General features: G+C 37.1%; 1 protein-coding gene across 2 annotated transcripts in view; it reads right to left on the bottom strand.

Moving 5' to 3' along the window:
* Positions 1-1,392: 1,392 nt before the first annotated feature.
* Positions 1,393-14,643, bottom strand: part of CHMP2B (charged multivesicular body protein 2B) — a 32,631-nt gene continuing 19,380 nt past the window's right edge. For both annotated transcript variants that reach the window (XM_038003178.2, XM_007986169.3), the window contains 3 exons: positions 11,317-11,419; positions 2,113-2,219; positions 1,393-1,910 (listed from right to left, as the gene is read on the bottom strand). In XM_038003178.2, the coding sequence (XP_037859106.1) occupies positions 1,800-1,910; positions 2,113-2,219; positions 11,317-11,419 (321 nt within the window). In that variant the 3' untranslated portion in view covers positions 1,393-1,799. The remainder of the gene's footprint in view (positions 1,911-2,112; positions 2,220-11,316; positions 11,420-14,643) is intronic.

The raw sequence follows: 14,643 nt of genomic DNA, 5'->3' as shown, positions 1-14,643 counted from the left end.
TAGCAGGGTTTATCTAATTGTACTTCTGGGAAAATAATAAAGATCATTCTTTTGAAAAATTACTAAATAAGAATAAAATTTTTAATTTTAGCAGCAACCAAAAAGAGCAAAAAAGGTCAGAAAAGGACAACAATAATAAATCTTTATTGAGATTTTTTAACAAAATAATTTTTAAAAACAAAAGCTCCCACATGTAAACAAGAAAGTAAATAAGTTAGATGGCATTATTATGTACATCCAAGAATCAAAACATGTTCTGGTAAACATTCCATTATCCAGTAAAATGTTTTGACCCATCACTGTTAAGAGAAACTGTGTATTTAATACTACCAATAACGAAACCTAATCTTTGAACATTATAAAATGGTTTATGGAATATAAACTCTACAGTTTTTCGTTCCTCCTAGCAATCCGTGTCACATGTATAGTAGTCCTAAGATGTATTTTGTCAGTATTAGCCCAAAATGTTCACCATCCCAAATTAACCAGGTTACACATATCTCCTCCAGTTTCCATGGTAGGATGTGTTAGAACCCATATATTACAACATCATTTTTCAAAACTAGCCTAATCCTAACTTCTATTCTAACTAGTCTGGCACTCCTTCATTTTCTCTCTCTGTCTACACATTCATTAGATACCATGGCAATTTCACCTTAAAAAATACTGCTAATACACATTTAGACAGTAATTTCTGGTAAAATTGTGGTTTATCAAAAAAAGAAATTATTTTAAAAATGTAGGTCAAGCATTGTCATAGTTGTAGTACTTAATTGAGAATAATGGCTTCAATTTAGAAGATTCAATATACACATTCAACAAAATTAAAGTTTAAATTATAATTCATATAATTATAATCCTCACTTTTTAGATGGCCAAAATATATTGTTTACTTACTATAAAGTGTTATTTATTCATTGTCTATTTTTACTAATTATATTCAATGCACAGTAATGGCATCAAAGGGACAAGTCATCATAGGTCTCTTCCGAGACCAGGAAAACCTGGTCTGTTTTAAGAGAGGAGTGTCTAAAATAAGAGTACGTATTTCAATTAGGCCCACAGAGATAGGAAAGAGCCAGGATAATCTTTGTATTGAGGCCTTGCTTTCGGTTTTAAATGTAATTCTTTTCTGCCAGCTGAAATAATTTAAAGATGTGCACAATAGATCTGTGCTATTTAAGGCAGGTGCCAAGCACATTTTGAAAGGTAATAAACTTACCAACTAGAATGTTCTCCCAACGGAAAAAGAAAAAGAAAAGCTATGACAGTTTTTGTTTAAGACAGATGTTTAAATAGCACTCTTCTTTTTGACCATTTAAAAATAATTTGGCAGCTGTAACTGCCTATGGTCATAACACATACTCACTTACAAAAGACAAGCAACAGATACAGAATTAATGATATACTTTTAATATTTTTACAACCCTCTTTAAGTTGGTGCCTAACGGCATTTAACAAGATTTTTATATTCAGTGAAAAAGATTTAGAACATAAACTGACATGAAGTAAGGAATATAATTTCTCTGTGCCATGCAAAAGAGAAGTCAACTTTTTACACATCATCACTCCTAAATAGTTCTAATTAAAATCCAAACTGTTCCCATTTTTGCATCATTGTCATTCTTTGGCAAAAGATTCAAAATAGCCATGGGTTAGGAAACAACTGTTCACTCACAGTCTCCTTTTTTTTTTTTTTTTTTTTCCGCAAAATACATGTGTTTTGTAAAAGAAATCTGCACTGTGCTTGGTTTATACTACATAATTATAAGTAAGCAAAATATTATGACTTTTTTTGACTAATCTACTCCTAAAGCCTTGAGTTGCCGTTCAATCTCTTCATCTGAGATTGTAGCCTTTGAAGTAGAGGCAGATGGTAAGCTTCCAGCAGCTGATGGAGCTTTGGCCATCTATATAAAACAAAGAAAAACAAAAACGTGCATTAGCAAACATTTGGACTAGGACATAACAGGATGTGCTGTAAAGAGGTCTCTTTAATTTACTTTTGAAACAGAAATAAAAAACATGTACCTAACAGTAAAGACAAAACAATTAAGTGACAAAGGTGGTAGGTAGAAACTATTTCCAACTAAGAAAAGATGATGTTCATACCTTTCCAGAAATTTCAATTCCAATTTCATCAAGAACTTGATTCACAATATCCTGGCTTTCTTCTTCATCATCAGAGCCGTCAAAGATGTCATCAAGTGTGTCATTGACTGGGGGATAAGGGGGAAGGAGCAAAGCATTTACTTTCAAACAAATTTCAGATTAGATTTATAGATTTACAGTCTAGCTCAACTATTCTGTGTATTACAGAAAGCAAATTCAGTGAACTAAAAAAATCCTTCAAAATGTCAGTGAAGTACATTGATAAATACATATTCGAGCCATTAAATCTGGAATAATGTTCATTTCAACACAAATTATCCTATAGTAAATAAGTCTACTCTGTTTTTTAAAAAATTACATCTAATAGACAAAAACCATGTGATATTCACAGCCACATGTTTAAGACTTTTAAATATTATTTCACAAATTGTATTCATTAAGCTGGTAGAGGAAGAATATGCAAGAATAAAATATCCTGTTAATATCTGGAAAACAATTTACTCTTTTTATATCTATAATCATATTTTTATACCTCTTAAATTTACATTCAAGATACATGTAGAACAGTCTAAAGAAATCTAAGGTTCAGTATTTTAATAAATTTGCCTAAAGAATGATGTCCGATTTAACAGGATTATTACTGCTACAACCTTTCCTACCTCTCTTCCCTCCCCAAAATATTTATTGAAAGCACTCTGTATAGAATGCATCATGTTGAGTTGTGGGGAAACAATTTTTGATAGATTGAGATTGTGTCTTTTTTATCTTTGAAACTGGGCACCTTGTGCCTGAAATGCAATACAAATACAATGGGTGTATAGATAGAGAAAAATAAAGACCTTGGGTAGTTGACACTTGAGTATAAAAGAAAAAAAATTCAACAGACTGTGGTAAGAGAAAAGATAAATGATTACAAAGTTTCAGAGAAGGAGATTACATCCAACTGGGAGGAAGTAACATGTGAAGTAATCTGGCAAGGATACATAGGGTTTAACCACACAGAGATACAAAAATGGAATGGCCTGGGCAAAGTCATGGTGAGGCAACAGGGACGCGAGCAAGAAAGAATAAGTTCTTCTGTTTGGTTGTTATTTAAGGTACATAAATGGAAAATGTCTGGGAGAAAAAAAAATTACAGCAGTTAGCCTAAAATTGTTCCTCTCCTGGTATCTGGCGAATGTCCCCAAAAGAACAAAGACAGGTAACCTAGTCTGATTTCCTTATAATCATGTTGGTAACTGTGGCTCCTGAAAAACAGGCTTAATGTTTACTACGAGAGTCTTTGTCTATGGAATGCTTGTACCAGGGTGTCCTGGTTTAGGACTGCTATAGTAACAAACCTATAATCTATGAGTTTATGCACCATGACTCCCTGGAAAATGTCACGTAAGGTAGGCAGTCATCTAGGGTATAAACTGAAGATGTTTCTTAACCTAAATACTTCCTTCGTGGTTTTTGTTTAAAATTTGGGGATTTTATCTTGTAGTAAGCAGAAAACCCCTGAAGGAATTTAATCAATATGCTCAGAGGTAAGATCCTGGAAAAAAATAATTTAGCCGTATGTTACTCAGATGTAACTTAGCAAAGTAATACGGGAGATGTGAAGTCCAGGTCATCGGAGTTTATAAGTCCAGGTCATGCGGAGTTTATAAGTAAAGAAGTGGTTGCAGAAAAAAAAAAAAAATGAATGAAGTAGATAGAAGAAAAAGATGAGAGGTGTAATCAGAATAACAAAGAACGCTTTCAGAAAAAATGTAATAATGCTCATCATAGGTATACTGTAAGATTTCCCAAAGATCTTGTGTCTTAACTTAAATGTGAACAAGCTTTGGAGCAACATGGCAGAATATAAATTCCAACTGGAAAAAGATATGTTGATTTACACCTTGAATTTATTTTGGGATGAAAATATTGTTAGTGTATTTTACTAGGTTGTTAAAAAAAATGAGTAACCATCAATAACTACTATTATACTACAGACTAATTTGCAATGTATTAAGATACAAATGAGGGGGCGGAGCAAGATGGCCGAATAGGAACAGCTCCAGTCTCCAACTCCCAGCGCAAGTGACACAGAAGACCGGTGATTTCTGCATTTTCAACTGAGGTACTGGGTTCATCTCACTGGGGAGTGCCGGACAATCGGTGCTGGTCAGCTGCTGCAGCCCGACCAGCAAGAGCTGAAGCAGGGTGAGGCATTGCCTCACCTGGGAAGCGCAAGGGGGAAGGGAATCCCTTTTCCTAGCCAGGGGAACTGAGACACACAACACCTGGAAAATCGGGTAACTCCCAACCCAATACTGCGTTTTAAGCAAACAGGCACACCAGGAGATCATATCCCACACCTGGCCGGGAGGGTCCCACACCCACGGAGCCTCCCTCATTGCTAGCACAGCAGTCTGTGACCTACCGGCAAGGCAGCAGCGAGGCTGGGGGAGGGGCGCCCGCCATTGCTGAGGCTTAAGTAGGTAAACAAAGCTGCTGGGAAGCTCGAACTGGGAGGAGCTCACAGCAGCTCAAGGAAACCTGCCTGTCTCTGTAGACTCCACCTCTGGGGACAGGGCACAGTAAACAATAACAAAGGCAGCAGAAACCTCTGCAGACGCAAACGACTCTGTCTGACAGCTTTGAAGAGAGCAGTGGATCTCCCAACATGGAGGTTGAGATCTAAGAAGGGACAGACTCCCTGCTCAAGTGGGTCCCTGACCCCTGAGTAGCCTAACAGGGAGACATCCACCACTAGGGGCAGTCTGACACCCCACACCTCACAGGGTGGAGTACACCCCTGAGAGGAAGCTTCCAAAGCAAGAATCAGACAGGTACACTCGCTGTTCAGAAATATTCTATCTTCTGCAGCCTCTGCTGCTGATACCCAGGCAAACAGGGTCTGGAGTAGACCTCAAGCAATCTCCAACAGACCTACAGCTGAGGGTCCTGACTGTTAGAAGGAAAACTAACAAACAGGAAGGACACCTACACCAAAACCCCATCAGTACATCACCATCATCAAAGACCAGAGGCAGATAAAACCACAAAGATGGGGAAAAAGCAGGGCAGAAAAGCTGGAAATTCAAAAAATAAGAGCGCATCTCCCCCGGCAAAGGAGCGCAGTTCATCGCCAGCAACGGATCAAAGCTGGACGGAGAATGACTTCGATGAGATGAGAGAAGAAGGCTTCAGTCCATCAAATTTCTCAGAGCTAAAGGAAGAATTACGTACCCAGCGCAAAGAAACTAAAAATCTTGAAAAAAAAGTGGAAGAATTGATGGCTAGAGTAATTAATGCAGAGAAGATCATAAACGAAATGAAAGAGATGAAAACCATGACACGAGAAATACGTGAAAAATGCACAAGCTTCAGTAACCGACTCGATCAACTGGAAGAGAGAGTATCAGCGATTGAGGATCAAATGAATGAAATGAAGCGAGAAGAGAAACCAAAAGAAAAAAGAAGAAAAAGAAATGAACAAAGCCTGCAAGAAGTATGGGATTATGTAAAAAGACCAAATCTACGTCTGATTGGGGTGCCTGAAAGTGAGGGGGAAAATGGAACCAAGTTGGAAAACACTCTTCAGGATATCATCCAGGAGAACTTCCCCAACCTAGTAGGGCAGACCAACATTCAAATCCAGGAAATACAGAGAACGCCACAAAGATACTCCTCGAGAAGAACAACTCCAAGACACATAATTGCCAGATTCACCAAAGTTGAAATGAAGGAAAAAATCTTAAGGGCAGCCAGAGAGAAAGGTCGGGTTACCCACAAAGGGAAGCCCATCAGACTAACAGCAGATCTCTCGGCAGAAACTCTCCAAGCCAGAAGAGAGTGGGGGCCATATTCAACATTCTTAAAGAAAAGAATTTTAAACCCAGAATTTCATATCCAGCCAAACTAAGTTTCATAAGTGAAGGAGAAATAAAATCCTTTACAGATAAGCAAATGCTTAGAGATTTTGTCACCACTAGGCCTGCCTTACAAGAGACCCTGAAGGAAGCACTAAACATGGAAAGGAACAACCGGTACCAGCCATTGCAAAAACATGCCAAAATGTAAAGACCATCGAGGCTAGGAAGAAACTGCATCAACTAATGAGCAAAATAACCAGTTAATATCATAATGGCAGGATCAAGTTCACACATAACAATCTTAACCTTAAATGTAAATGGACTAAATGCTCCAATTAAAAGACACAGACTGGCAAACTGGATAAAGAGTCAAGACCCATCAGTCTGCTGTATTCAGGAGACCCATCTCACACGCAGAGACATACATAGGCTCAAAATAAAGGGATGGAGGAAGATTTACCAAGCAAATGGAGAACAAAAAAAAGCGGGGGTTGCAATACTAGTCTCTGATAAAACAGACTTTAAACCATCAAAGATCAAAAGAGACAAAGAAGGCCATTACATAATGGTAAAGGGATCAATTCAACAGGAAGAGCTAACTATCCTAAATATATATGCACCCAATACAGGAGCACCCAGATTCATAAAGCAAGTCCTTAGAGACTTACAAAGAGACTCAGACTCCCATACAATAATAATGGGAGACTTCAACACTCCACTGTCAACATTAGACAGATCAACGAGACAGAAAGTTAACAAGGATATCCAGGAATTGAACTCATCTCTGCAGCAAGCAGACCTAATAGACATCTATAGAACTCTCCACCCCAAATCAACAGAATATACATTCTTCTCAGCACCACATCGTACTTACTCCAAAACTGACCACGTAATTGGAAGTAAAGCACTCCTCAGCAAATGTACAAGAACAGAAATTATAACAAACTGTCTCTCAGACCACAGTGCAATCAAACTAGAACTCAGGACTAAGAAACTCAATCAAAACCGCTCAACTACATGGAAACTGAACAACCTGCTCCTGAATGACTACTGGGTACATAACGAAATGAAGGCAGAAATAAAGATGTTCTTTGAAACCAATGAGAACAAAGATACAACATACCAGAATCTCTGGGACACATTTAAAGCAGTGTGTAGAGGGAAATTTATAGCACTAAATGCCCACAAGAGAAAGCAGGAAAGATCTAAAATTGACACTCTAACATCGCAATTAAAAGAATTAGAGAAGCAAGAGCAAACACATTCGAAAGCTAGCAGAAGGCAAGAAATAACTAAGATCAGAGCAGAACTGAAGGAGATAGAGACACAAAAAACCCTCCAAAAAATCAATGAATCCAGGAGTTGGTTTTTTGAAAAGATCAACAAAATTGACAGACCGCTAGCAAGACTAATAAAGAAGAAAAGAGAGAAGAATCAAATCGACGCAATTAAAAATGATAAAGGGGATATCACCACCGACCCCACAGAAATACAAACTACCATCAGAGAATACTATAAATACCTCTACGCAAATAAACTGGAAAATCTAGAAGAAATGGATAATTTCCTGGACACTTACACTCTTCCAAGACTAAACCAGGAAGAAGTTGAATCCCTGAATAGACCAATAGCAGGCTCTGAAATTGAGGCAATAATTAATAGCTTACCAACCAAAAAAAGTCCAGGACCAGATGGATTCACAGCTGAATTCTACCAGAGGTACAAGGAGGAGTTGGTACCATTCCTTCTGAAACTATTCCAATCAATAGAAAAAGAGGGAATCCTCCCTAACTCATTTAATGAGGCCAACATCATCCTGATACCGAAGCTTGGCAGAGACACAACAAAAAAAGAGAATTTTAGACCAATATCCCTGATGAACATCGATGCAAAAATCCTCAATAAAATACTGGCAAACCGGATTCAGCAACACATCAAAAAGCTTATCCACCATGATCAAGTGGGCTTCATCCCTGGGATGCAAGGCTGGTTCAACATTCGCAAATCAATAAACATAATCCAGCATATAAACAGAACCAAAGACAAGAACCACATGATTATCTCAATAGATGCAGAAAAGGCTTTTGACAAAATTCAACAGCCCTTCATGCTAAAAACGCTCAATAAATTCGGTATTGATGGAACGTACCTCAAAATAATAAGAGCTATTTATGACAAACCCATAGCCAATATCATACTGAATGGGCAAAAACTGGAAAAATTCCCTTTGAAAACTGGCACAAGACAGGGATGCCCTCTCTCACCACTCCTATTCAACATAGTGTTGGAAGTTCTGGCTAGGGCAATTAGGCAAGAGAAAGAAATCAAGGGTATTCAGTTAGGAAAAGAAGAAGTCAAATTGTCCCTGTTTGCAGATGACATGATTGTATATTTAGAAAACCCCATTGTCTCAGCCCAAAATCTCCTTAAGCTGATAAGAAACTTCAGCAAAGTCTCAGGATACAAAATTAATGTGCAAAAATCACAAGCATTCTTATACACCAGTAACAGACAAACAGAGAGCCAAATCAGGAATGAACTTCCATTCACAATTGCTTCAAAGAGAATAAAATACCTAGGAATCCAACTTACAAGGGATGTAAAGGACCTCTTCAAGGAGAACTACAAACCACTGCTCAGTGAAATAAAAGAGGACACAAACAAATGGAAGAACATACCATGCTCATGGATAGGAAGAATCAATATCGTGAAAATGGCCATACTGCCCAAGGTAATTTATAGATTCAATGCCATCCCCATCAAGCTACCAATGAGTTTCTTCACAGAATTGGAAAAAACTGCTTTAAAGTTCATATGGAACCAAAAAAGAGCCCGCATCTCCAAGACAATCCTAAATCAAAAGAACAAAGCTGGAGGCATCACGCTACCTGACTTCAAACTATACTACAAGGCTACAGTAACCAAAACAGCATGGTACTGGTACCAAAACAGAGATATAGACCAATGGAACAGAACAGAGTCCTCAGAAATAATACCACACATCTACAGCCATCTGATCTTTGACAAACCTGACAAAAACAAGAAATGGGGAAAGGATTCCCTATTTAATAAATGGTGCTGGGATAATTGGCTAGCCATAAGTAGAAAGCTGAAACTGGATCCTTTCCTTACTCCTTATACGAAAATTAATTCAAGATGGATTAGAGACTTAAATGTTAGACCTAATACCATAAAAATCCTAGAGGAAAACCTAGGTAGTACCATTCAGGACATAGGCATGGGCAAAGACTTCATGTCTAAAACACCAAAAGCAACAGCAGCAAAAGCCAAAATTGACAAATGGGATCTCATTAAACTAAAGAGCTTCTGCACAGCAAAAGAAACTACCATCAGAGTGAACAGGCAACCTACAGAATGGGAGAAAATGTTTGCAATCTACTCATCTGACAAAGGGCTAATATCCAGAACCTACAAAGAACTCAAACAAATTTACAAGAAAAAAACAAACAACCCCATCAAAAAGTGGGCAAAGGATATGAACAGACAGTTCTCAAAAGAAGACATTCATACAGCCAACAGACACATGAAAAAATGCTCATCATCACTGGCCATCAGAGAAATGCAAATCAAAACCACAATGAGATATCATCTCACACCAGTTAGAATGGCGATCATTCAAAAGTCAGGAAACAACAGGTGCTGGAGAGGATGTGGAGAAATAGGAACACTTTTACACTGTTGGTGGGATTGTAAACTAGTTCAACCATTATGGAAAACAGTATGGCGATTCCTCAAGGATCTAGTACTAGATGTACCATATGACCCAGCCATCCCATTACTGGGTATATACCCAAAGGATTATAAATTATGCTGCTATAAAGACACATGCACACGTATGTTTATTGCAGCACTATTCACAATAGCAAAGACTTGGAATCAACCCAAATGTCCATCAGTGACAGATTGGATTAAGAAAATGTGGCACATATACACCATGGAATACTATGCAGCCATAAAAAAGGATGAGTTTGTGTCCTTTGTAGGGACATGGATGCAGCTGGAAACCATCATTCTTAGCAAACTATCACAAGAACAGAAAACCAAACACCGCATGTTCTCACTCACAGGTGGGAACTGAACAATGAGATCACTTGGACTCGGGAAGGGGAACATCACACACCGGGGCCTATCATGGGGAGGGGGGAGGGGGGAGGGATTGCATTGGGAGTTATACCTGATGTAAATGACGAGTTGATGGGTGCAGCACACCAACATGGCACAAGTATACATATGTAACAAACCTGCACGTTATGCACATGTACCGTACAACTTAAAGTATAATAATAATAAATTAAAAAAAAAAATTAAAAAAAAAAAAGATACAAATGAGAACAACTGCAGTAGGTATTATAGATATCTGATTAAGTAAGGGTTATTGATTCTTTTCATTATAGCTTAATGGAAAAGTTAATTTCTCTGGTAAAGACTGCCATCACTGGCATTGGAAACCACATGTGAAATACTATGATCATTATATAAATAACAGTTTATATAATAAACAGTTCTCTCAGTCATTAAAATATGATTGATGATGTTTCAACAACCTGAAAAAACTCATAATTTTCAAACTAAAGGCCTGAAGTAAACACTACAGAACTTTGGAGCTGTCAAAGATAAACAGGCAATATTATTACAACCGAGACTAAAAACAGCTATCCTGAAATAGAATACTATAGTAATAATGAGTTTATTCACCCTGGCAACTTAGATATTATTTTATACACTAAATGTTATTAAATGCTGTTAAACTAAAATACTAGCAGATAAGCAAAGCTAAACTGGTACATCCCTACACAGTTGTAAAACATTTATTTTTTCTATTTTTCATGTTTTATGCTGTAAAACATTTAGAAAACATACTTTCAAAACAATGATTTTGTAAATACATTTCCACCATAACATGCAATTAGTTTATATTCAAAAAGGCAAAAACTAAGTATTAGAAGACTCTTGTGTGAGGGAAAAAAAATGAGAATAAAACCCCCCCCCAAAAAAAAGAGCTCCGTTACCTCTACCCCTAATACAGGCAAATCTTCTATAGTACCAAAGAGTCGACATAACTCTGAAACTGCCTGACTTATATCATGAAGAATTATTTACCTCACAAGTTGGTTTTGGTATATTAATCGATAAAACTGCTAAAGCCAATGTGTAATAGAGATATGGCATAACATATTTTATACCTTTCCCTCAGTTAAATACAAATAGAATTTTGAGCCTGTCATTTTTGGTTTCATCATTTCTGCCTTTGTGAATGAGAATATGAGACTTAAAGTAAATAAATGTCTAATTTAAAGATAAGAAAACTATACATTTCATTATAACTTATTAAACTTACTCATTTCTTCAGTCATCTCCATTTTCATGTTTTCCTTCTGGAAATTCTGCATTGTTTGTAATGTCTTTTGTGGATCCATCTTCTTGTTAACTGCCTGCATTGTCTTTAAATGTATTTACAAGATTCATGTTACTTTCATAATTCTGAAAATTTTACTATGAAGTCAGTCAAAAGGGAACACATCAAATATAGACAGGCTTTTAAAAGATAGCCATCCTACCGTAATCAAACATAGAGTGTTAAATATTCTAGAAAGAAATGAAATAGTCATTTGGAAACCATCTGCTTAACATCTATATAATAAAGACCTGTGTGGAAAATCTCATCCGAACAGCAGGCAAGAAATTATGTAATAAAAAACATTATCAGCATAAAATCCTTTGCTATTCAAATAGGAAAATTAAATTTACCTGTTTATGTGGCAAGTAGGTAATGTCAATAAATTTTTAAATTTAATTTTTATAAAAACTTTCATTAACATTTTTAATGTCTAAATTTAAAAAGATTAGAAGATATACTAGCATACATACTTAATCTATTAACACATTTAAAACGATGGTTTAAAAAAACATAAAAATGTGAGTTTTGAAAAACTATGTGAAAACAATTCTCTTACATTACACATTCACAACTCATTTCACTAAGAGATTAATGTTCTCCAGTATCACCAAAGTTTATTTACAATCATCTGTCATGTGCTTACATTTTGGTTAACGACCCACAGCACATACGACAGTGGCCCCATAAGATTATAATACTCCATTTTTACTATACCTTTCTGATGTTTAGCTATGTTTAGATACACAGATACTTAAACCATTATGTTACAACTGCCTACGAAATTCAGTACAGTGTAGCCTAGGACCAACAGGCTACACCATATAGCCTAGATGCGTAGTAGGCTGTATCACCTAGGTTTATGTAAGTATACTCCAAAATGTTTGCACAATGACGAAATTGCCTAAGATGAATTTTTCAGAATGTTAAGGCAGACATGACTGCATTTTTATATATATGATGCATAACATATGCATGATAAACATACATGTATGCATTATATAGCTAATTCAGTATATTAAAAGAAACCCTACAATAGAAAACACGTTGATTTCAAAGATGTGAAGCAAACAGTCCTTTCTCAACTGCATGCAATGCTGCAGTCAAAGTATTCTTTCCAAGTATGACACTGCATTCCCCTCATCCCTGCCCACCCCCAACACACCTAACTCTCTAGTGGCTTTCCAGTGCTCTTAAGTGCTCAAAGTCAAATTCCATAATTTGCCTATGAGCCCTAACACGGATTAAACTTTGCACCACTGCCCTTTAGACACATCTTTCATTCCTTAAACGCGCGCTGTTTTCTCTTGCCACTTGAGGCCAGGAGTTTGAGACTAGCCTAGCCAACACGGTAAAAACCCATCTCTACTAAATATACAAAAATTAGCGAGGCATGGTGGCTCACATCCACAATGCCAGCTACTCGGGAGGCTGTGGCAGGAAAATCGCTAGCACCTGGGAGGCAGAGGTGGCTGTGAGCCAAGATTGCACCATTGCACTCCAGCCTGGGCAACAGAGCAAGACTGTCTCAAAAATCAGACAATCAAAAAGAATACAGTAACTGAGAAACAAAATGTATACTGAAACGTTCTCTCTCTCTTCTTTTTTTTTTGAGACAGAGTCTCTCTCTGTCACCCAGGCTGGAGTGCAGCGGCGTGATCTCGGCTCACTGCAACCTTTGCCTCTCAGGTTTCTGCAATTCTCCTGCCTCAGCCTCCCAAGTAGCTGGGATTACAGATGCCCACCACCATGCCCAGCTAATTTTTGTATTTTTAGTAGAGGTGGGGTTTTGCCATGTTGGCCAGACTGGTCTTGAACTCCTGGCCTCAAGTGATCTGCCTGCCTTGACCTCCCAAAGTGCTGAAATTACAGGCATGAGCCACCATGCCCGGCTTGAGGCTTGAAACTTTCTCATTTTAAAGATTATAATGTGTCACTGTACTTTTTGTACTTCACAAAATGGATGCACTCTACTCTTTATTTGCACAAATGTATTGGGTACATATAAAATTTTGTTACACACATATAATGCATAGTGATCTAGTCAGAGTGTTTAGGGTGTCCACCACCCAAGTACAATATATTTTGTTAACTATAATCTCTCTACTCTGCTATGAAAGATTGAATTTATTCCTTCTAACTGTAAGTTTGTACAGCATTTGACTTTCACGTGCTCTGCTGTCTCAAACGCAATTACAGTTAACACTCCTTACTTGTGGATTCCACATTTGAGAATTTACCTATTCATTAAAATGTATTTGTAACCCCAAATGAATATCTGCAGTGTTTTAATGCTTATCTGTGGACATGTACAAAGCAGCAAAACATCTGAGTCACCCAACATGCACATTTCCAGCTGAGGTCAAACAAGTTGATGTTCTGCCTTCTTACTGCAAATTAAGTGTCCTTTCCACAGTTTATTTAGTGTCACATTTTTCTCACTTTTCTACTTTTTGTTGGTGATTTCACTGATAAAAAATGATCCCCAAACATTGTATTAACATGCTGCCCAGTGTTCCTAAGTGAAAGAAGGATATGATGCGCTTTATGGAGAAAATATATGTTAGATAAGCTTTGTTGGGGAATGAGATATAGATATAGTCCCATTAGTCATGAGCTCAATATGAGCAAATCAACTATCTATTATATATGGCATCTTTAAACAGAAACACAAGGTTAGTTAGGTACAGATTAGGTGATGAAAAAATGTTGTGGGCAAAGGCTCACAGAAATATAACTCAGTATTTCCCCTGGGAGCAATGGTTCAATATGCGCTATTTCAGTGTTCCCGACTTCACGGGACATAACTACTATGAATAACAAAAAATTGCCCGTGTATACCATTTCCCTATCACAAAGCTTGTACTTTCCTCTGAAGCTTTTTTTTTCTTTTGCACTTCATAATCCCTCTTCTGTACATCTAACCTCTAATAATATTCTTAAAACCTCTGTCTTATGCAATGTCTTTTAGATCACCCTACTCAAAGGTCTGTGCAATTCATAAAGCTTAGCATGATTGATATATAGTGGGTAGGTTCCTAGAGACATATCTTAAGCTCCCCCAATTGAACTATAAAATTTGTGAAAGCAGAGCTTCTGTCTTAGCCTCTTTTGATTACTAACAGTATCAAGGAGTGCTTTATTTATTAAATGACTGAAAGATTCAGAGTCTTTTAAACTCTACAGTAAAAACACTGATTATAGATATAGAAAAATGTGTTTGTGTGTGCATGCAGTAAGTTAAACATCAGTTCTAGACAAACATTCTGA

The sequence above is a fragment of the Chlorocebus sabaeus genome, chromosome 22, assembly GCF_047675955.1.
Source record: "Chlorocebus sabaeus isolate Y175 chromosome 22, mChlSab1.0.hap1, whole genome shotgun sequence".
Lineage (NCBI taxonomy): Eukaryota > Metazoa > Chordata > Mammalia > Primates > Cercopithecidae > Chlorocebus > Chlorocebus sabaeus.
Note: the sequence above shows the minus strand (reverse complement) of the source record. Positions and strands in the feature narration are given on the sequence as shown.